At 37.6% G+C, this 24,823-nt stretch overlaps 1 protein-coding gene and 1 long non-coding RNA gene across 3 annotated transcripts in view; one reads left to right on the forward strand and one right to left on the reverse strand.

The window, feature by feature from the left end:
• The window catches only part of LOC106934668 (uncharacterized), a 27,166-nt gene extending 23,181 nt beyond the window's left edge, over positions 1-3,985 (reverse strand). The window contains exon 1 of the long non-coding RNA XR_001421742.1: positions 3,975-3,985. This is a non-coding gene — a long non-coding RNA (uncharacterized LOC106934668). The remainder of the gene's footprint in view (positions 1-3,974) is intronic.
• LOC106934665 (trafficking protein particle complex subunit 9) overlaps positions 1-24,823 on the forward strand; it is a 72,524-nt gene that overhangs the window by 31,942 nt on the left and 15,759 nt on the right. For both annotated transcript variants that reach the window (XM_015014710.1, XM_015014709.1), the window contains 5 exons: positions 1,970-2,115; positions 8,050-8,135; positions 14,608-14,734; positions 14,836-14,968; positions 16,448-16,611. In XM_015014710.1, coding sequence (XP_014870196.1) covers positions 1,970-2,115; positions 8,050-8,135; positions 14,608-14,734; positions 14,836-14,968; positions 16,448-16,611 — 656 coding nt within the window. The remainder of the gene's footprint in view (positions 1-1,969; positions 2,116-8,049; positions 8,136-14,607; positions 14,735-14,835; positions 14,969-16,447; positions 16,612-24,823) is intronic.

Here is a 24,823-nt window from a genome sequence, read left to right on the forward strand (position 1 = left end):
ATTTGGTGTCAAGAAATGAGCGTTTTTTTCTTGTAACGATCTGCCACAAAGTATAAATCAGAGTTTTACTTTTGTGTTGAATATCTGTTTTATAGTATTTTTATCACCAATGACAAAAACAAACATTTTCACTTTTCTGCAAGATTCACCAGCTGCAGAATTCTTCGTATAAGATAAGTAGTATTTCAAAAGAGCAGAGAAAATCTTATGTCTTTTTGAACAATAATATTTGTTGTTAATCTGTTGCTAAGAGATGAGTGCCTTTTCTGGTAACCAAGTGCCACAAAGTAAACGTCAGATACTTAGTTTTGCAAAGTTTACCAACTCTAAATTTGTTGCGTCTAAAACGATGAGCAGTTTTTCAAAAGAGCTTATGTTTTCTAAACAATAATATTACTTATTAATTTGGTGTCAAGAAATGAGCGTTTTTTTTTCTGGTAACGAACTGCCAGGAAGTATAAATCAGAGTTTTAGACAAGTGCCACAAAGTAAGCATCTGATTTTTAGTTTAGGAATATTAAAAATCAGAAGGCAGTGCATTAACATTAGTTCAAACATTAGCAGTAGCCTTTTCCCTAAAATAAGCTTTTTAACTGTTGTTTTCATTTATTAGCCATGTTCAGCACACTGAATGGAGGAAGTCAGTGTAAGACAACATGCTTGTTATACCCCACTCCACTGTCAGCATTTAGGCTAACATTAGCATTTTGGCTAATTTTAGCATATACACTAATTTTAACATACTCAGTGGAGCAGTTCCATGTTATTTAACATGCTTGTGACTTTCCACATGCTATTGAGTACATTTAGCTTACTTTGGCATGCAAATTTTTAGCATCAGAACGCTAGGTTCCAACCGACGGGTACACTTTGGCAGGCCCCGTTTAAATTTCTTCAGAAATTTTCTAGTTGATTATTTAATTATATTTTTTGGCCCCCAAATACTTTTGACTTGATGATTTGGGTTTATGTGGCAGTAAGTTTGGATATTATAACTATGTCATGTATCCACATACTTTATTCTTTCAGAGTTTCTAGGGACTTTGTGGGGGCCATAAAAACCATAAGACCCTTTTTTTGTCCTACCATCCCAACTATCACTTTAACTGTGCCATCACCAAAATGTTTCGAAGGCGTCCTGCTTTACTCTCTCAAATTGCTGTAGTATTTTTTCATTGTTGGCTGCCATACAGATCAGCAGCCCAGGAACACTTCACTAAAGGCGGGGGCTGTAATGTGATGTGCTTTGTTGTCGCCTGACACTTTTATTACCAAAAGGCGTTCCCAGATCTCCACATCTGAGGTACTTCTAATAACATGGGCCGTTTGCCATGGTCATCATTCTTCTGCTTGAGTGCCAGTGCTTCTGTTGGCTGACACACTGGAAGTCGGGCTGTTCATGGCAGAATGGAGCAAACTAACTAGACTCAGTTGCCCAATTTTAATACTACGAAGAAACATAAAAATCTTAATGTTTACGGCCCATCTGACTGAAAAATCTGCAACGTAACTCATCAAGTTATGTTTCCAAAAACTAGACTTTGATGCCTGCAATAAGCTGTGATGGACAGAGCATGCATACAGAGTTTTAAGTTTTAAGCCTTCCAGGAACTAGTTAATGTGGGAGGAAGCTGGAAAACAAGTTAGGCAGAAGTAATGAGATAATTAAAGGCTGATGTGATTATACATTACTTTGAGGGTTTTTTTTAAGTCCATTGTTTGTGGAAGTTTTGGGTAAACACTGTTCAAAAGTTTCTTGTATCTTTGTGTTTTATTGCTTGCTGAGTTTGTAACCTTTCCCAGAAAGCCCAACCATAAATCTCAAGCTTTGTTCTGTAATATTCATGAATATTCAGCAATGTGATCTGAATTTCATGCAACCCAAGCAAATTCAAACTAACTTCCTGTGAATAGTAACCCAAAGTTTAGCTCAGTTCACCCCCTAACACATATCTGTGCTTCAACCCAGATCGGTTAAGCTGCTCAATCTGCCCACCAGTCTACGGCCCCACAAAGTGAAAAGCCTGCTGGGACAGAGCGTGTCCACCGCCAGTCCCTTCATCTACTCACCCATAATCATGCACAACAGAGGAGAGGAGCGCTGTAAGAAGATAGGTGAGTCACAAGGTCAACGGAGTCCACAGTTGTTTGTCTTTTCCAGTTCAAGCTAACATTTAAGTTCTGACCCTTTTTGACATCATTATGAAAATAAATTTAATCTTACGTCATTGACTTCTATAGATCACATCTGTAAGACAGATAAAATATTAATAAAAAAAATCATTTATCTGTTTGTATTTACATTCAGAGATTCTCCATATTCTTCTCAATAATCAATGTAAAAATCTTTGACAATACAGCAAACAGATCCTTCGACCTGCTTCTCCTTGAACTTTGAAAAGATTTTGCCATTAAAAAAATGTTTGAAATACCCAAACTAGGAATTGTAAAGTTGACAATTTACGCTTCCATTCGTTTTCAATGAAATGCAAGAGATCGTCACTGATTGGCTGGCTAATGCAAAGCCTTCTTTTAAGCATTTTGATTGGTCAAGGCAATGGACTCATTGTGAACACTCATTTCTTAAAATTTCAGAATATTTTCAGATGCTATGCTTCTGATGGTGCTTCATGATAATCACATAGATAACTTTCTGATCATTTCTAATCAAATTTGTTGTTTTATTTTACTTTTTAAGCAGTCACACTGTCCTAACCTCATGGTAGAAAAATGTTTTTCAATTTGAAAAAAAGAAAACATCAATGTTATATTTTGCAAATTATTCCAACAGATCACAGTAGCAATACTTGCAATAAAGATAGAAGTGCGACCTCAAATCTCTTTTATTGGCAGTTGACATCTATAGCAGCGATGAAAATGTTGCTAAATGTAACCAGAAATCCTTAGATTTCACAATTTTCTCCTTTTTCCTCAAACTGTAGGAAGTTACTGTTAAGCTTTACCTAAAGAGACTCTGTAATCAGAAATGGAACAGCTCTCCAACTTCCTATAGTTAGTCTGAAAGCCTGTGGAAGCTCTCACAATCTGCAACAGCATCATCAGAATCATTCCTGTCACACATTTCACTGTCTTCTTCAGAAGCTGTAACTATAACAGCAGAAGCAGTAACCTATTACATCTTTAAAATTCTTAACTATCACATTTAAAGTACAGTGTAAAATATGCTAACGTCAGCACTCACAGCGTGAGTACAACATGTTTCCAAAATGTCCAGCATGAATCGCTCTCATGTCTCCCAGTTTAGGAGGCGTGACTTAAACCTTTCCTCATACACCATCTACCCGATTCCCATTTCTGTTTTCCCAAACCCTACAGTACGTTTTGAATGTCATAAATCAAAACTATGTTATAAACAAAGTGCGACAAGTGTTGAAGATTTAAATTCAGGTATTAACTTGCACTTTTCATGCCTGCTTCAGTCTAATGTGATGGCAACAAAGCACTAACACAGCTCTTTTGTGTGTGTTTTTGCAAAATGAATAAAGATTTCAACCAATCTCAACCTGTGTTTTAGGTTCGTTCCAGAAATCCCCACTTCATGTCAGACCTGCTGTACATACTTAACACTGAAATGTTCAAAATGAATCCAGATTAATTTAGAAATGGTAAAATAGCCCTTTAATTTAAACACCAAACCAGAGTCATCTATTCTGAAGTGACATTTAATAGTTTGTCATTGATCAAATTTTCAAATTGAGCTTAGATTGTGATAATGCATCTGTGAAAGCAACAGAAAGCTTGTGGGAAACGTTACTGGTAAGTTTTTAAAAATATCTTTACAAGTCATCACTCGTATCCAAAATCCACCTGTTGGGACTTAACACAGCTGAAAATCAGTTGAATAAAGATTTAGAGAATTAGGCGGCCAAGTCAACATCTCTGTCAGACATTTTTAATTTAATTAACCTTTTAGCTTTTCTACTACATTAACTTTTACAGTCTTTGTTATATACCCTCCGAACCCAAACCACAATGTACTGCTGTCATCAGTGCTCATATGTATTTTTGTATTCTAATCTCTATATAAAAATATAAATCAGTTTGTTGGCTGGAAGATTAGATTGGAGCCTGCTGCGATTTCAGCAAACCATTTAAAATCAAGAGAAAAATCTACAGCAGCAAAAACAAGAAAAGCAAACTCATTTAGCCTAAAATAAAGGGATTACACCTGCTGTGTGACTGTATGGTTTAACATGTTCACACAGACCACTAGCATCCAATCTGCACACAAGTGTTTCTACAGTCAACTTGATTAACTGCTAATGATTACAAAAACATAACCCGGATCAGCCTTAATGTTTCATAGCCTCTGGAGCTGCTTTTCATTTGACGAAAAGCTGCTGAGAAGAAATTCATTCTTTTAGTGACTGTGGTGATTGAGTGATCTGGTGAGGAAACTGGCGGCTTCTGAAGTCTTTAAACAGGTGACTCAGACTCATGCAGCTCTTCCGTATCTATAACACGTAGCTGGCAATAAAGCTTCATGACTTCACACTAATCATCTTTCCTCTTTCATCGGTTCAATTTGGCAACTTTGGTCCGTCAGTGCAGGAACGATCTGTTGTTGTTCTTTAAGTCACTCAGAATGAGTCAGATTGATGCGCAGCCATAAAACGGGAGATTTTTTTCCCTCTGTAATTGCTCTGAGACTGCTTTAAGAACTGTCTACAGCGAGCCGTTTACTCTGACCTGAATGAGAGGCCATCTGTTACAGAGCTGAATGGGCACACAGGGACGTGACTTTTACTTTATGTGCCCTTTGAGTGTTTGGACGCTTATATATATATATATCATATATGTCTGCTTGAAATGCATCTACAACTATTAGCTCAAAGTTGTGACTTTTATTTTTATGGTCACTTAGTGCTGTTTACATCTGTAATAACTTTGCAGTGTCCCTTAATTTTAGTAGCACTAAGCATGGCAGTGATGCTACATACATTATTTGTCTTGATGAAAATGAGTGTGGTCATATACTGGGATTTGTGAGTCTAAATTTCTCTGTTTGTGTTGCTTTCCTCTCAAATCTGCCACATGAACACCTGCAGTGAATTTGCTAACTTCTTAACTGAGAAAACTTTGAAAATTAGGTTACTAGCTTGCACATCAATGTTCAGTCCAGTTCCAGTGTTGAATCTGGAGAAAATTGCACAATTCTATCAACTCATCCACAAAGGCTTCAAAGAAATTATAGATCAATTATTCCCATCCCCTTGCTCTCTTCATATCTTGGCCACAACTTTCTTCAAGAAAGCTTAGCCTGTCGTTGCGTCTGATCGGATCGAAATTGTAAACCCATCCCTCTTGTCAGGTGTTTTCTCCCTGGCTTTAAAAACAGTAGTTATCAAACCACTGCTGAAAAGGCAATCTGGACAAGTTGGTGTTGGAAAATTACAGGCCTATCTTCAACCTCCCATTCATCAGCAAAGTGATTGGAAAAGGCCGTGTTTCAGCAGTTAAATAGCTTCTTAACAATAAGCAGTGATGGTGTCTGTCAGTAGGTTTCTGTGCCCACCATAAGTACTCAGGCTGCCCTCGTCAATGAATCACATCAATACAGACTGTGGAAAAAGCTGGTTCTGTTGGACCTCAATGCAGCATTTGATACTGTTGACCATGACGTATTGTCAAGTACCAGAAGTCTTCTGGTACTTGACTGGTTCGAGTTGGTAACTTCTCATTGGAGTGAACAAAAATCACCCCCAAGGTTCCATCCTGGGGCTCTTTGTTATTTAATATCTATATTCTCCCAGTAGCTCAGATTTCTGCAAATAACCTGAAGTTTCCATAGCTGTGCAGATGATACACAGGTCTACATTCCGTTGTCACCAGGTGACTATAAACCCATTCAAACATTGAGTAGATGCACAGAACAAGTCAATGTGTGGATGTGGCAACTTTATTTAGCTGAATAGTAACAAAATTAAAGTTATTGTCTTTGGATCTAAAGAGGAACGATCCAGAGTCGGCGCACAACTTCAGTTGTTACGACTAGAATGTCAGATCTGAACGTTGAGAGACGGATAAAGACAGTTACAAAGTTGGTCTTTTATCATCTAAAGAAAATTTCTGGGATTATCTTTTATCAAACTGATTACACAGTCTTCAAAGAACCAGACTCAAACATGGATGATCAGCATTCAGCTTCTACAAATCTGGAACAAACTTCCAGAAAACTACAAAACAGCTGAAACACCAATTTCCTTTAAATCAAGATTTATGACCCATTTGTTTAGAGCTGTCTTTGATTAATAACAACTGGAACATCATTAATTGTAGTTTGCATTCCAATTGCTTTCCTTTGTTATACCACTGCAACGCAATGTTTTCTCTGATGTTTTTATCATGTAAAGTACTTTGAATTGTCTTGTTTTTGACGTACTATTCAAATAAGCTTGCCTTATCTTGTCATGAATATCATTGAAAAGTCACTGTGAAAGTCACTGTGAAATTTCTGAAAGTGTGTTGTAACAATTTGCTTTGTTAGGTTTTAACCTAACAATTGTTCTGCATTGGCAAACAATTTTAAAAATTTTTAGATTCTGCAGATTTTCATTAGCGTTCCATCATTCCTAGTGTTGTGGCCATTTTCTAATCTCCATTGTAACATTGAAATCTCTGTCATAAATGCACAGTACATTTTTTGGCCATTTGCGAAATGAGCTGAATATTTCTTTCAAATCTTAACAACTTAAATTTTTCATGACTCTATAGAGTCAACCAGGCCCAAGCGCTGGCGTTTTGGTTTGTTTACCAGATATTTGTCGTGTTGTGGAGCCGCTTCGTTTTCCACGCATGGATTTTGCGTCGGTCTCTGTGCCCTGTGTGCATAAATGATAAATTATTCAGATGGGCACATTAATACTGCTGATAGTTTTACAGAACATTTCTCTGCAGGGTCCAGTAGCTTCAGTAAACACCCCCCACTTCACTCTCTCACCATAAACATCATTTTAAGATTGTGTTAGAGGCTGTTTGACAAAATGATTTGCTCTTTAAGGAATCCCAAGCAAACAGCCCTGATGGATGGCTACCATTATCGCTCTCTGTGATGATGTTTTATGAAGCTGAAGCCTTTTGAAGATTACTGCTGAATATTAGTTCTAACTTGGAGAATTATGATGCACAAATGAGATGGCAGCAAAAGACTTTTTTTTTTTTTTTTGAGGTGCATTTCACACTTAATTGGCCAGCTGCTAGAGCATGCCTGCAAGCTAGACCTGTGGTAATATGGAGCTTTCCAGACAGTCATATTATAGATATCTTTCTTTGAACTGGCCTAATTTCCCTGGGGCCACGGCTGCGGCTCACCCTCCATAAATCCCCTTCCCTTCCAGGGTTCGAGATGGGATTTTTTTTTGATTTTTTTCAGGCCCTCTTTGCAAGTCTGATTACTGCAAACGGAGTATCCAACTGTACGAGAATGTGGAACATTTACAAATGGAGAAAAACCTACAGCGGGGCTTAATACCTTCTTCGTACAACAAAAGTTTTCAATTTACCTTCAAAGAATTGCAAATACAGTACAGTCGAACGGTGCTTCCTTGGATTTCGTTTTTTTTTTTTTTGTTGTAAGTGAAAATCAGTATAGTTTCATCATTTTGTGATCTACATTTTTCATACAGAAGTAATAACTGAATGCAACACCTCCGTGTTTTAACTCAACACGTTTAGTAGAAAGCACTTGAGTAGAGGTATGCTGAAGTAAAACTGCTTAGTTTCTTTTTCAAAAAGTTACCCAAGTCATTGTAACTGAGTAACTAAAGAAGACTTGATACTTTTGGTTGGTTTATGTTTGTTCTGAAGCAAAAAACTAATACAAATAAAAATAGAAATCTGTATAAAATTATATAATGGTAATCATTAAAACTGAAAACAGTTTCATCCCTATAACAAAAAGTCATAAGAACCACATAAACTGAAATATCGACATGTTTGTTCTACACTTTAAAATTGTTGTAAAAGTATTTTAGTGGAATATTTTAGTTGAAGTGAAATCTAACCATTTGTCTCGTCGTCTCTTCATAGATTTCCAGTGGGTTCAAGGAGACGTTTGTGAAGTCCAGCTGATGGTGTACAACCCGATGCCCTACGAGCTTCGTGTGGAGAACATGGTAGATCAAAGCAGAAAACAAACACAATGCATGTATCATTACACACCCTATAATTATATTATAAAAACAAACTTAACAAAAGTGTACACTAAACTACAAAACTATTTTATTTACAAAGCACTTTAAATAAAATAGTTTAAGAAAGGTCTTAAGAATGGAGAATGGTGAAAACCACCTCATTGTATCTTTTTCTTTAAATCAAAAACCTGTTTGGTGTGTTTCCATTAAGCAAATTTATTTTTCAAAATACAAAATTGTTCAGTTATGTGGAGAATGGAATCGCAGCTAATGTGGTGAGTCCAACATAGAAATTGGTTTCTGTGACTCCTCATTGCTCAGCTAGTTCTGTATAAGTTTCTCTTTAGAAATGTCAGATATTTTAGCCTTCTGACACTGAGAAAGCAGCTCATGCAAACAAAGGACGTCATTCAAAAACATTCCATTCATCATTTCGTGCATTTTCCAGTTTGAAAAGATAGAATTCATGTTATGTGAAAAAGGTAGGGTCACTCTATTTCATTTGAAGAGCAAAACAGAGGCGTAAAAGAGCCATGAGACATCAGGGGTCTAGTTTAATCAATTCTGAAAGCTGCTTGGTGACAGCAGCTGTTTGAGCTCCGAACATTTTGTTGTTATTAAAGGACCTCCAGCCGAGGCGCAAACCAACACCTCAGTGACATCTATTTTTCATTAACACACTCCGTTACTCCTGTGCCGCAGCTTTGGAGAAGTAGACGCAAGGGCAAGGCCACCGTTTGGTTTGTGTTTGCAAAAGATTAGACAGTAATTCTTTTCTTTACCGCTGCGTCTGTTTACACATGCAGTGATGTAAAGCCTGACCGGAGAAAGGGTTTATCTGTCTGATATCCGTCACACGGAACCGTCCACAGTGTAATACTTGTCAAAAGTGATGGTTCTTTAATTATCGGGAAAGTAGAGAACAAATAACTGAATGAAGTTTTGTGAGCAGAGCTCCTGGGCTCATCATCTCAGCAGCTGTCTCAGTTGATCCAAAAGAAAATTGGACTTGTCTTGTTGGCTGATTCATCCCTCCTGATTCATCTGATAACAGCATAAGCCAAGTGAAGTTTATCTTTATAGCACATTTCAGCAACAAGGTGGTTCAAAGTTCTTCACATCAACAAAAAATCATACAATCACCACATTATGAAACAAGCAATAAACATTGCATTATGCCAAATATACAGTATGCACTTTTTCACTTTTGATATTGATATAGATATCTAAGTTTTATCGACCGATTCCAATAAGATACAGAAAAACTGTGCTGAATTGACTCAAAATGCATCTTTTCTTTAGGAAAAAAAAATATTTTGATAAAAATAACATAACTTTACTTTATTCAGTCAGTACAATGAGAAGCAGAACAGCCAGTGTAAAACACAATAATAAAAAAAACTGAAACTGATGAAAACTATAAGTTAACTTCTTTGGTTAAATATAAAATTGAACTCCAATAAATCTTTTAAATGGTTGAGAAAGAGCAACTAGGAACTCTAAATATAATGTAAAATAAATAATTAAGCATGCTGTCGCTCAGAGCACAAAGCATAGAATTAGACTGAATGGACCTGCCCTTATGGGTCGGGTACATTGTTACCGATACCAAATATAGAATTTTTGTCTATATTGATACTGATATAGATATTAATATCAGATTGGTGCAGCTCTAATGCACAGCAAGTCAATATCCCAGTCACAACTAATCAAAAGCAACTTTAAACAAGAGGATTTTTAGTCTTCATTTAAAGGAACTCAGTGTTTCAGCATCTTTGCAGTTTTCTGTAATTTTGTTCCATATTAGTGGCTGCTTGGTTTGGTTATGGTTCTATGGCTACAACCAGAAGACAGAAACAGTTTGATAAGACTGCAGTGTTGTCAAAAACATCCATATAGGTCTCAAAGACTTTTAATAAAATGAATACATTATATCTGTCTGAAGAGTCAACAGTGACGATGTTCGCCCCTTTTTTTTCACTTTACTTCCTCATAATTGATGCTATTCTAATATTTTCAGACATTACAGGGAACTCTATCCAGTGTATTAATATTCACTCAAGTACACATTACATTTCTGCAGGAAGCTCTTGCTTATTTCTCTGTAAGTTGGACCAACATAATGGCCATGGTAAGGCTGTAATGACGTAGCCATCAGTTCCTCCCACTGAGCGGTGGATTGATCAGATCACAGATGCAGGCTGAAGCCCTTTACATCTCCATGGCAGCCAGGATCCTCAGGTGGTCTTGTAGAGTCCTGCACGCAGAGACAAATAGGTTTATGTAAGCCGTCTAGAGCTAATTTGCAACTGGTGGAAGACTGCATCAACCAACTCAGCAAAACACAAGGTTGCACGCACGCGCACACACACACACACAGTTTTCCCTTCCATCATCTCTTGCCAAGGTGACCGCTCAGTTTGACAAAACAGATCCCCATTTTCAGTCACCACACGATTTCACCTCTAATACTCAGCTCAGCTTTATAGATTTTTGTTTAAGTGCTTCTTTTTATTTTTTTTTACTACAGTACAGCCTCTTTAACTTTCAATTTTGGGGCCACCGTAAGCGACTTTGACCCATTCAGAGTCAGCCCAACGATACGCTATTAGAAAGGCAAGTCATTTGTACTTTCTCCTACTTCGTGTACTCAACTTAGTCTGGCCAGCACATTTACAGAAAGGATGGATTTGCTATGCTTTTAAAAGAAAGTGGGAAATTATGCATTTCCATTTAAATAAAAGACTTTGTTATATGGGAAATGCAAATACAAAAGACGGTGCACAGTCCTTCTGCACTACCTAACTTCAAGTCTTTTGACATAATCGCTGCCAAAAGACAAGTCGCTATTGGTGCACACACTTTGGCTAATGTGTTAATATTGGAGCTAAACTTTTGATTAGCGGTGTTGCTAACCGTGAAAACGTCTAGCGCATTTAGCCTTTTTTAGATAAATTCTAAAGTCAGGGTGATTTAAAAAGAACTTAAGATATTTTAGTGCATAAAATGCAAGGACTTGTGTTGATCTGTGTCTCATTCTTCACTTTCTGTTGGAATGAAACGCAAATGGAGTTGGATGGATTAGAAAAGGATTTACTTTGAGAAACATGTTTACGTTTCAGCTGAGAGTAGACTGAGATAATGAACAAAGCTGTTGTGTGACTGGTCTGAGTTTTGTGGGTGTGATTATTTTTGTGGAAAACAGCCCAAACTACTTAACTTTCAGAAGCTGTTGTTTTTTAGCCAAAGAGCAGAATGGGTAGATTTGAGGAAGCACACGCTGTTGGACCAAAACACTGAACTTCTGATAACATGGGAAACAAAATGAGATGCTGCAGCTCGTCATTCTTTCCTCCTCCTTCTCCGAAAGTGTGAACTCATGGTAGTAGTTCTTCTCTCCACTTAAGGACGGAGAAGATACAAGATGACAGTCTGGGAATCTGCTGCCAAACCTGCAGAGAGAAAAAACACAATCTAGACAAACGCATGCATACATGACAACAACAATGTCACTAAAAAAATGTTTGTCAAATGTAGCCCTAACAGTGTATCTGTACGTTATTCCATACCTGAGTGAATAATTTCCACTTAATTGACTTGAAAAAGCAATTTTTTCAGTCAAAATGTCATATTAGCTACTGTTAAGTATTACGTTTTTATCATTAAAAGTATGAAAAGTGTTTAATCAAAAACATTTGGCTCACATTGTTTCTATTTGGACTTTGGCAACCCTGTGCTATAAATTTGTAAGCATGTTGTCAACCTTAGGTTTATGAATTGCGATTGTCATTTTGCAAAAAGCTTTGATTAACAGTGTCTTCACCGTCTTGGGAAGCCGTTTCTTTTATGTCTTCAGTTCTCTTCATTGCCCATTAGCTCTGACCAGACGGACAGTTACAAGCAAAGAAAAAGAAATAATAACCCCAGATAGTAATTACGCCATTATCACGACACCACTTGAGGGAAAACAAAAGGTTAACTGCGTACTGTCAAAAAGGACCAAACAAAACCATTTTCTCTGCACATGCTTTTGCCATTATTGTTATTAAAACAAGGCAATTAACCTTTTCAAGTCCAAACGAAAAAGAAGCGTCTCTAATATGTCAACACTGAGATTTGAGCCATTTAAGAGAAGCACACCATGTCCCGATGTGAAGGCAATGAGTGCTTAAATCACACCGAGGGCACCTTACAGGCTCAGCCCTTGAACAGCTTTCTCTCCAGTGAGGTAGTGTCTGCAGTAAGGGGTTGATGTAATCATTACATCACCTCTGTCTGCCTTGTTGCACACAGCTGGGTGTTTGTGGAATGTAAATTCAGTACAGTTATTCTGAGAGTGTCATTACAGATTTATTACTGCTTTGACGTACACCGCATTTCTGACATCTGAGTTTATTACACATTTTATTTGGAAGAAATGGGGAGGAAAAAAAAAAACGAACCCCTGAAAACTTACAAAGTTACTACTCCTGTCTCGATTATAAATTTTGCTGGATGATAAATTGTCCACAGAAGTTATCGCGATAAACGATATATTGTTGTCTAAGAATGTTTTTGAGTAACAGCATCATAATAATGCAAGAACACACTGAAATATCAATAAACTTTAAATTCTAATGAACATTTAACAATGGAACAGGAAGGCATTTTAAACATCCAAACAACAAAACAACAGAAATAACAAATAAAATGAATAATAAAGTCCCTTTAAGCAAAACCGTCCTTCAAAAAAAAAAAAGGGTTAGTGGAAACCAAAGCACCAGACTGCAGACTGTTGGCATCCTGTTTTTTATGGAAAAAGGAGCAAAAATAAAAAGAGAAAAAACGATAAATCATTCTAATGGGAATTTTTGAGTTTGTTTAAATTTATCATGCGATTAATTGAATTGATTTGTTGCTTATTGCAACAAACCTAAAAGTTACCGTACTATTTCTAACCCTTGAACTTTTTGAATTTGTCATGTTATATCCTCAAACTTGAATGTATTTTATTGGGTTTTATGTGAAAGACGATCACAAAATAGTGAATAATAACAAATGGAGTAAAAAGTACAGTAGGTATGTCTCTACCAACCTTTCATATCTGCAGGCTGGAATTTTTTATAATTCCTTAAAAATAGCCCAATTCGTGTGTACATTTTTAATTTAAGACACTGATTTTCAATTTGGTTTGGATGTGGACTTTGATGAGACCATTCTAACACGTGAATCTACTTTTATCCAAATCACTTTAATCCTCTGGATTGGTTTATTGTTGTCATAAAACAATGAACATTCTAGTCTCCAGTCTTTTGCAGCTTCTAACCAGTCTTTGTCCAGAATTTTCTTGTATTTGGCTTCTTGCATCTTTCCAACAACTCTGACCAGATTCCCTCTCCCTGATGTAGAAAAACATCCCCACTGCATGATACATACTCTTATCAAGTATTTTTGTGAGGTTTCTAACACAAATATCTTATTACACTTGAAATAAGACAAAACTAACTTACAAGCAACTCTTCAGAAACAAATAGGAGCTTGTTTTATGTCAATAATCCCTAAATAATGGTGAAATGTCACCAGTTCCAATGGCAGATTATTTCACTTAAACATGGAAAAAATGTCTCATTAGTAAAATAATCGGCCACTGGAACAAAATTAAGAAACTGATTTAAGACACGTTCCTATTTCCTTCCGAACTAACTTCCAAGTTAGTTTCGTCTTATTTCTTATTGTACTAGAAACTAACATTACTTGGACCAAAATGTTCCTTCCACTTCACAATCACAGTTTTCTGTTGGTCTGCCACATGAGATCCAGGTAAAAATAATTTTGTGGTTTTAATGAGATTAAATGTGGAGAAAGTTCCAGGCATGTGAATACTTGTACAAGGTACTGTATAATAAGCCAGAAATCTCACGCAGCGTTTCCTTTTATTTGAGCAGATTTAAATTTAGTCCACATACTTTTATTTCATTGTTTGAAAATTACCTTCAGGGTGGCCAGTGTACACTCTTTGATGCATTAAAAAACATTGGCTGTGGATGTGTTGCTGTCTGTAAAACCCAGCTGGAATTTGGACTGCCGAATTTCAAAGCTTTCTGATTCCTCCTCCTCCTGCGTCCTGGTCTGTACAGCTTATTTTCAGTCACCTCTCAGGCATGCAGTGATTTTCTGCTGTTGGAATTGGCCACCAGATTTTTATCTGTTGGACAGCACAGAGGTGCTCAGAATCACTCAGCCATACTTGATTCTTTGTCCACGGAGGAACAACAAAAACAAACGCGAATCATGTTGGCATGGAATGCTGAAAGTGTCAAAATAAGACAAGTCTGGTTAGCTTGGTTGGAGTTGCTGCTCTCTGGGATAATTCCCCTCTCCATCGGGGGTGTTAGCAGTTAGGTTTTTGATGAAAATTACACTATTTTACATCTGGAGCATCTGCTGATGATCACTGGTTCTGTGTTGCTTTCAGGGTCTGCTGACTTCTGGAGTGGAGTTTGAATCTCTGCCAGCTGCTCTGTCCCTGCCCGCTGAGTCCGGGCTGTACCCCGTCACTCTGGTAGGAGTCCCGCGCACAGCTGGCAACATCACAGTGAACGGTCAGTACTGCATATGTTGCACGGATTATTCACATCGTGCGGCTCTGGCCCGAAGACGCCAGTTGTTTAATCTGCTGGACTGCCCTGCCGTCTGTCCGCAGGTTACCACACGTCCGTCTTTGGCGTGAGCAGCGACTGCCTGCTGGAAGGCCTGCCTAGTGTGAAGACAAGCGGCTGTTTAGTGGAAGTCATTCCCTCCCTTCCTCGGCTTCAGCTCAGCACATCGCTTCCACGGTTAGATAACAGAAAATTGTTATTTTGTGTCACTGCTTCTCCTTAAATCGACAATCTTCTTTGTTTGGTTCACATTCAAGATGAAAGGCTTTTTCTCATCTGATGTAACAAAGCAGGCCAACCAGCTCTTTGTTTTCAGCCACACTGGGGGGATTTTAACTAAAACTTTTATTTTGTATTCTTTGATCAATTGTGGACTTGCTCATGGTCTTCAGATGGCCGCACATTCTCCAGCTAGACGGCACGATTCAAGATTCAATCCAAGATTCAAGAAATTATTTCGTCCAAATAGCACAAAAATAATAAAAATTTAGAGTAAAAACAAAACAAATACTGAAAAGCACAAGATGTGCAATATTTAGCAATGCAATACAATCGGCCAAGTAATTAGTTACTGACAGAGTTATGTAGACTGATGTCCTACTGCCCACTGACAGGAACCTTGGTTTATGGCTGCTCTCTTGCCCAGCCAGGATGGATGAAAGGTGGCTGTTATAGGCAGGGTTGCTCTGTGCCTGCCTGAGTCCAGAGTCAAACTGTACATGGATTTGTTCAGTCGCTTCCAGTTTCTCCCTGTCAAAGCCCCGCCCCAAGAGACAACAGAATATCGCTGAGCACTTTGAACCATTGACTAGCATCACATCTCACAGCACACATTGAAAGACTTTAGCCTCCAAAGAAAGTGTAATGACTCTGTCCTTTATGAAACAAAGCGACAATTTGTTGATCAAACCAGATTGACATTAAGGAGAATTCGCCGATACTTGCAGGTTTTTGTAGGTCCCAACCACCTCTATGTCAACTCCATCAATGTTCACTGGTAGTACAGGGTTGGAGTTAGACCTACGGAAATCAATAACCACATGGTGGTGTTCAGTTGGAGGTGGTTTCTATAATGGCAAGTTATCCAGATGCTTAAGCAGCAATGCAGCTCCAGCCCCACCCTGTCTGACTGTAGATATGATGGGTCTTGTTTGGAAATGATGTTATTTTTATTCCAGATGTAACAGGATGCACACCTTCCAGGAGTTGTATCATGTCTCTAGTTAACCCAAGTCTTAGGATATATTCTTGATACCCACTGAGCTAAGTCTGGTCAACTCTTCTGCTGCTACATTTGGCTTGCTTGGTTACTGGTAAATGTGGAGTTGTATTACATAACCTTACTAATGCAAAGTCTGTCTTTATTTACTTGAAGCACAAGTAACCAAAGACAATTTTGTTTCAACTTGTTAAATTGTTGAAAAAGAGGTAAACCTCACTTTGACCTTGAGGTTTCCAGTTTGTATTCCCACCTGGGATTGTTGTGTCGTGCAGTGGTAAGCATACAGTGCACAGAGATAAAATATAAAAGTGGATTTCTGGACGTTCTACCAAATGAAAACTTATCAATTTAGACATGTTGGAAGCGTTGCCATAGATGTTTGCCTTGCTGAAGGACAAGAGTTGTAACTTCTGTGTTTTTCATTTTCCATACAGATCAGCTCACACCCCTCAGCATATGTCCAAAGAAGAACTGTCCACCTCCGTGTCTGTCCAGCTCTTTAACGGAGAGAGGCAGCAGCTGACCATCACTTTGGAGAACATTGGCACGGAAGACATTGAGAGTCTGGAGTTGACCTCTAAGACCGTCAACATTAAAGGTGAGAATTTTACAGTTTGGATTCCAGATGACACGCCTAAAAAGTAGAAAGGTTTTTCTTTTCATTAAAGCAAAAACACATAAGACTTTTGATTTAATAAACAAGCTCAGAACTACAGCAGCCACAGCAGGGGACTCTGTGGGGACGGCCTTTGATGTTCTTCACCGCACATTGGATTGGTGCTCCAGTCTCTTCCTGTGTCTGTGGCCGTGGTGCTGCTCAGGGTCACCACCCTATTTTCTCTGGTTCTGGATCTGTCATGCCCCCGTGGCTTTTTAGTTTGTGTTTCATCTCTTTGTTCAGCACCTGCTCACACCTCCCATTTCTGCAGTCCTGCTCACTGGAACTGCTAGTGCATCTCTCTTTTTGTCTTCATCCTACTGTCTGTTACAGAAGCTTTTTTCTCCAATGGTCAGCATAAACTTATTGTTCTTTCTTACAAGTGATTGGAATTTTGTCATTCAGGAGATATTAGTTTATGTTGCAAAAGTTTTGCAGGATTTGATCATTTAAAGTGCTATTACACTCATTGTCATTCTGGGATTTTATGATGCATTTAGATAGAGTTGGGCGATACAGCTTCAAAATTAAATGTCTTTATCATACCAAATCCAATTTCTGACTTTATTTTTTTCTCAATTTCTTTGCTTAAATTGGATACATCATGGAACAAAAAACTATTTTTTTATCCCTTAACTACATTTTGTCATATACTTGGAGGTTACCTACTGGTGAAGCGCACAGCAGAGCGGAGCTCAGCAAAGACGCATGTAGTCTGGGGTTAATGGTGTAAAAAATACCCTTTTAAAATAAAAACAATAATGCTTAACATTATAAACACTGTGGAGAAAACCGGAGAAGATGACCTTGGTCTTGGTTCATCGATAAATATTTGTTTTCCCTAAAAACACACCATTAACTGTGATTTCTGCTAGTATTATATCATAAAATAATCCCGTATTAACAATGCTGCCACTGCAACGATATCATTTCCCTGCGGGTTTTAAAAAATATTAATGTATTTCTGCTTAGCTTAATATGAACTGAACTAAACAGAGCTCTGTTGCAGATTTCAAGTACCTGGTATGTTTTAGATAATCCAAAAAAGTAAACATTATATAATCCTGCTTCTCTGTTTTCTTTTGTTCCTTTTTGTTGAGAAAAAAAACAAACAGATTTTTTTCTAATCCAGGTCAAAGTTTGTGTGACCTGTTCACTTAGTAATCCTTCATTTTTCTCTCACATACTTATCTGGCCCACATGAAGAAATATTCTTAAGACAACCTTAGGGAAACAGACTAGGAACATTTCATCTCTCTTTGTGTTCAGCAGTTGCTCGATCACATTGTGACAAGCAAACCAGGAAACACAGCCGGTATTTATGGAACCGATCCGAACCCGTCGGCCTCGTTGTATCGGGCAGCTTTTGTTAGATTCCACGGGTCACTTTTCTACTTGTTCGCACTTTACGTGAACGCTTGCTCTCAAAAAAGGCGCGAACACAGGAAAAGCCTGTGGTGACCCACGCTGATGGAAAATTCATGACTCACTGATAACATGGTGAGAAAAGGACTCTATGTCCCCAGCAGCTTGGGGGTTCTCTAGAAACGATCGGCTTAGGTAGATTGAAATCCTCCTGTTGGCGCGTGATGAGACCATGTTCTCATTAATGTTGTTTTACATTTTAAAAGACACATTTGAATAATATCTACATCTAAGAAACTCTGTACTTTGCATTTCTCTCCCTGATGGCCACACTCAAAAGAAGTTGTGACCTTACTTCAACTTTGAAATAAAACTTTTCCCAAAAAGCTTGTAGATTAAAGAAAAACTCTTACTTTAGGAAATACAAAGATATAGCTCTTGTATGAATCATCAAATCACTACACTGGTATTTACTTTTAAACTCTGAGCTCCCTATGGGAAATTTGCATGTTGCTGTGTGTCCAAATGATAATTCTGAAAATTGAAACCATATAGACAGAGCCAAGGAGCAGATTGTATCAACCTTTTTTTAACTATACTTGCGTCTCTGCTTTAGACATACTTAGAAAGTCATGTCATCATTTTAAACTTGACTATGTTTATCATCTTCAAAGAGGATGTGACTTCTGTTATTGCGGAAACATTGTTCGTTATCCTCTTTGTTGCTCAGTTTTATCCTCATTGATTCAATGTGGGTTTTTCTTCAAACACTACTCTTTCTACGTTTAGAAATCCCTTTGCAGCAATCCCTGGCATTAGTTTCTTCTGGTGGAATTTGGGGAAAAGTACCCCTCGTGAATATCTGGACTCTTAAACTGTAATTATTCTCCATGGTTAGCAACCAGAAGTTAAGATTTATGTTACAGTTTGAACAGTCAGCATTAAATGACTTTATTTATTTATCTATTTATTTTACAATTATTTTGGTCAATGATCCTATCTTGAATCAATGAGAGCTTCACATTTCTTTGGTTTTTCTTAAAACGCACAACAGCAGTTTTTTTTTTATTTTTTTTAGTTTTGATAATTTTTTTGTATTTTGTCAATTCTAATTGTATTTTCTTCAATGTCAACCAACAATCTTAGGAGCTAGCTTGATTCTCTGCTAAAACATTGTAATTAAATAATAAAAGTTGCAAATTAATATATATAGTAGTTAATTTTTGAAACATCGTCACTAGAGGTGTGAGGAGTACGTAAACATTGCGACATAGTTGCTAAGATGGCAACAGTGCATGACCACACCCCCTATAAACTCCGTCCAATCATCTCCACACTTGGCCCTCAGTGTCTCTTTGCTTCACCCACTTTGATGGAATCTTTCAAAACTCAGGTCATGCACATTAGGTTTAGTTCTACTTTAAAGAATTTTCTTCGTCCTACCAAAAAAAAAAAAAAAAAAACTAATGCTGTACTGCCACATTGTGGTTGTAGCAGCACATTACAGGTATTTTACATCAAAAAAACGATATTGTCATATAGTGGAACTGAAATACTCAATGGCGGTTGGTGTATTTAACTTTAACAAGCTGATCAAATCAGTGTTAAACATGTTTTTCTGTTTCTAAAACTCCACACCATGCCACAGCGACAATTGAGATCCCCATTTTTAACTTTACGTAATATTCCAAAATGAGTTTCTGTGTCAGCAAAGCAAAAGCCTCCAGGGTGACATCATATAGATGACAATAATGTCAGCTCAGCTGAGGTTTGGTGTGTATGTCAAGAATTTTCTGATTCATTTAGGCTTAATGTGTCTGTGCAGCCTGTCGCTGCTTTCCTGTTGGTGTTCAGAAGATGGCAACCAATCTTGCAGTCTGACTCCTTTTAGAAATAACAAGTAAAACTTCTACTTATTCTGAGTTTTTTTGTGTGTGTGTAACTTCTTTTAAAACTTAGGTGGAATCAGAGTGGCAGCTGCCTACACGTTTAACTTCTTATTTATTCTAATCAGTTTCAGGTAATTTTAGAGCAAGTGTTGCTCTGAGTAATTAATCTCTTACATTAAATTGTGTCAAATTAAGGGAATATTGGCCTAACAAATAGATGTAACATGCTAATTATGACACTAAAAAGAGAAAAATACCTTTTTCTCTTTTTAGGCTCTTGAGCTAGCTGAATCCCTATTTCATCATCAGCGGACAGTTCTTTTAAAGAACTGCTGAGTCACAACCAACACTGAGGAAGACTCACTGACTGGCTTTAACTCGCTCTAAGGTTAGAAAAAGAGATTCTTTACAGGCAAGCAAAAAAAGACAAGGTTTTCCTAAAGCAGCGGGTGAGACTCCGGATGAATCAGTTATAAGAATTGAAAAGGAAATCAGCAAATCAAGCAAACAGGTACAGTTACTGAAACCTCATGAGATTTTACAGAAAACCTTCTGTGTTTTTGTCCGAAGTACTTCCAGAGGAAACGCTTTTCAGTCTAAGAATATGAATTGACAGGAAATCATTCAGAAGTCTTTGATTGCTGTTCTCCGCTTTGTGTAAAGGTGCCAATACTAAACATAGCTAATTCAACTTCTCTTTAAGAACTATAGTAGAGGAACATGTAATAACAATATTCTTATAGTTTTTTTTATCTTTCCTTTGTTGCTAAGTGTGATCATTAACTCTTCAAATTAGGAACAGATGCAGCATTAACGACACAGTGTGAGCCAGCAGTCGCTCTAAGCTTTTTAAATGTTTTAAAATCAAGACAAAATTATTGTGGAGTCGACGTTTTAAGTCTTATCACGAAAGTAGTGTTTCTTTTTTAACAACATGAGATCTTATAGAAAATATCCCTTTTGATAGCCGCTTGCATATCGGTACTTGTTTTTTAAATCAGCAACAAATATTATTTTTCCCAAAGTTTGACCAGAAGTGAATTTCATTATTTTTTGAAGTTTTAATTAAGACTAAATCAGTCACTGGGGTGAGCTTTCCCCAGTTTTAATAGGTAAAAGGGAAGTTTTTGTTTCATGTACCGTGTCCTGGAAGCTACTATGACTAAGATGCTAAATACACTTTTACATCTAACCATAAAATGGAAGATGGCAATTAACCAGCAGCAAATTTTCAGTTTTTATGCAAAGTAAGGCAAATATTAAGGTTTTTTTTTAAGCTATCTCATTTAGAACATTAAAACAAAAATCTTACCTACTGATGACTTTTGTCACTTTTGTTAGTCAGAAGGAAATAGTTCAAAGCACACTCAGCTCCTCAGGGGAAGACCAGCCTAGCTTGTTGTATGTGAACTCCAAAGTGCTAATTGCTTTACTTGATCCATTTCTTCTTTCTTTTGTTGTTGCTGTGAATTCATCTAAAGTGCCGTAAGAAAAAAAATGGAGAAAGTTATAAACACACTTTACTTTTGAAGATTTATTCAAACAACCTTGAGGTCTTTATTTTCTAGCTTTACTGCAGTTCTACAGAGAGCATTTTATCTGTTTTGCAAAAGCAAACACGTTCTGTGCTCTGTTGGTTTTAAAGGTCTGCATTTAAAAAGTGATGGCATTAGAAAGGATTCTTTGACCGCACCAAAGTCTACAAACGTCATAAAGACATAGTGTTGACAAGCCTGGATTGTAATCTGAAAAGTTACCAAATGAAACCAATATACATATTGTTTTTTTTGTCTTTATTCAAATTAAGTTAGTTGCTAAAACTGACAATGTGTCAGAATGACCAGTGGTCCCCAAACCCTGGGCCGCGGATCGGTATCGGTCAGTGGACCAATTGGTACCGGGCCGCGCAAGAAATAATTAAATATTTCCATTTTATGTATTATTTGAGTCTGGAGGATCTTTTATTTTGAAAATCCTTCAACCGGATTCTCTCGGTTACTTGCGCACTAACACTGAGCCCACAAGCAGCAAAATGAGTAAGAAACAGAACAGGTGTTTTTGGAAAGTTTCTTTGTAAAGGGGAAAAGGCCCAGAGAAGAGACAGGAGGATGGATTTATCCCGGACCGGTAGGTGAGTCAAACATTACAAGCCGCTCTGTGTAACATGCGGCGACCGGCTGCTAATGAGGCAATGAAGCTTCAAACTGCTTCGCACTAGAGACCAAGCAGGCTGTGGATATAAGCAACACTTCGGTTTGTCATTGTCTCTCATCACTCCCAGATGGGACCGTCTCGTTGCAGAGAAACAAGCTCAGGCTCCGTTAGTCTTTATCGTGAGTTAAAATTTTCACGAAAGTAAAATGCTCGTTTTTGTGGCGCTTCTGTATCTTATTTTGAAGGGATATGTAAACGTTACCATAGCAACCAGAGTCAGAGCGTTTGGGCAGTGGTCGAGAGGAGATGAGTAGAGCTTGTGAGTCTTAAGTCTGGTTTAGACGGCAAGATTTAAGAATTGTTGGCTGATTCTCCAAACCTCTGTGACCACAGAGCTGATAAAAGTACAACAGTTTCGATCGGTTTGTGTGTCCAAGGCAGGAGCAACACGAACCGATTCCAGTCACCAACATCCCGATTCCAGAGGATGATCCAGTAAAACCCCCAACATAGCATACGGGAATTTAGAATGACCAAACACGGATGACGATGTAGAAGCAATAGTGACAGTTTGTGGAGTCATTTTAAGAGACAAAAGATGTAACAAAAAGAAAAGGCGGTGGATAAAAGACAGCGGGAGCAGCCGCTCCATTTGGAGGCGACTATGTTTTTTTCATAGTTAACATTTTTAACTGAATAAACATACACATATATAATAACGACCTTTACATAAAATAATAAACATTTCCACATATCATCTCCGATATCCACCGGACTCACAGTTGTGCGATATGTCAGCTGTTTGGGATTCCCCTCTGTTCTTACGTCACCGTGCTTCCTGATTGGCTACCTGTCACATTCAGCAGGTTGTATTCTCGTTGCCAGTCAGGGAAAACCTCACAGGCTGCGATAAAAGGGCCAAGACAACCCAAATTGGGCATATTCAGGCTTTAGCGGGAACACCAACATGCAGAAGCCTTATCTGGCAGTTTGTGCAGCGAACGGGCAGAAAGAGCGGGTGCTTCTTAAAGAGACAGAAGCCATATTTCAAGGCATTAAGTTGTAAAGTCAAATTTCTTTTAAGTCATGTTTATATGTACAGCATTTTTATAACAACTGAAGGTAACAGTTACCTGGTGATTATAAAATGACACTATGTGTCTGGGAAACACATAATGCAGCCCCTTTCAAGAGCTTGCACCATGTTCCAATTTACAGAAATTCAAAAACCAGTGAGAAACAGTCAAGTCATTGATATCTGTCAGTTAGAAAATGGCTATTTCTAAGCTTTTGGGAGATGAGAACCATTATTCATACACAGGAAAAAAAATAAAAAATGGCAAGTCTCTTCTGCCAAAATAATTTTTGTTAAAATGACAGGACTTCACGTCCAAGGTTTGAAACCACAAAACCTGGAACCGATTGGAAAGCAAACTCCGCTCTGTTATTTGGACTTTCCGTTGGAAGCTGAAGCATGTTTGGTGGTAATCATTTTTGATTTTTCAGATTTTAATTTAAAACTTGCACAAACAGGGACGTTTTGTTGCCAACTTTGCCCAAAGCTGCTGGTTAATTGCTAGCCATCTGACAGCTCATAAGTTTATTCATTAATTTATTTTCCTCTTCAGGGGTCACCACCTTTTGAATCTTCTCTTTGCTCTGGGTGCTTGGGTGTCTCCTTTCTCTCTGGATCAGCTTTTCTTGCTTCCACTTCCAATTTGTTTTTGAGCTCTGATGGTTTCTGATAATCATTTTGATATTCATGTTTTTTAATGCACCTCTATTTATTTGGAGCTTTGCATACGAATAGTATCCCCTGCAGCTTTTCTTTTCACCTCTAGGTGAAAAGAAAAGCTGTTATTTACAATCTGCAATTGTGTGACTGGGAGCAGATGTAAACAGCCTGGTCTATTCATAGTGCATATATTATTGATTTGACACATGCTCATGGAAACCATCAGGATGGTTTCTCACTTATTACAAAGCTGCACAAACACAGTTGTTTGAAGCAAAGCCCACCCAGGAGGAGATAGATTTGTTTTTGCAGAAAAGGTGAAACGAGTGCGATAAGGATTGTTCCTTTGCTGTCATCTGTTTGGAAACTGTTTGGGTAAATAATAATAAAACTTTGTAGAAATTCAAAGCACAGATCACATTTTCCATGTGCCATCTGGTAATATAATAAGATTTTATTCCTGAAAACATTAATTAATTTTCACGTGTTGTATGTGAGTTTGGTCAAAAGTTTACATACACTCATTGTCAGTTTAGGCTTTCATTTGAACTTATATTTTTTCCAGGATAAAATGATTATATAAGAAACAATTTGAGTCATTTTTTTCCTAGTTTATGTTTAATGGTGACCCTGCGTACCAGTCCATACATACACGCCTGCTATTTTTGGGTAAATGTCTCGTAGCAAGATGGCAGGGAATCTAGATGCTTTTATTAGCCATCAATAAGCTTCTGGCATAATTCTGATTGGATACTTTCTGTCAGAATTGGTGGAGCTTATTTAAGTTGATGTTTCATGAGAGCTTATACATGCAAGATGAGGCAAGACAAGGTCGTTTATCTAGCACCAGTCATACAAGTTCAAGTCTAAAGGGCTTTATAGGGCATCAAAAATAAAATAATTAAACATAATTATAATCAAACAGTTCATTAGTCAGATTCTGGTTTTTATGCCTCACTAGGACTCTTTTTAACAAATATCTTGTCATTGAGACAAATAGTTCTATATT

Source organism: Poecilia latipinna, unplaced genomic scaffold (assembly GCF_001443285.1).
Source record: "Poecilia latipinna isolate Pla-1442-1.1 unplaced genomic scaffold, P_latipinna-1.0 Scaffold1840, whole genome shotgun sequence".
NCBI lineage: Eukaryota > Metazoa > Chordata > Actinopteri > Cyprinodontiformes > Poeciliidae > Poecilia > Poecilia latipinna.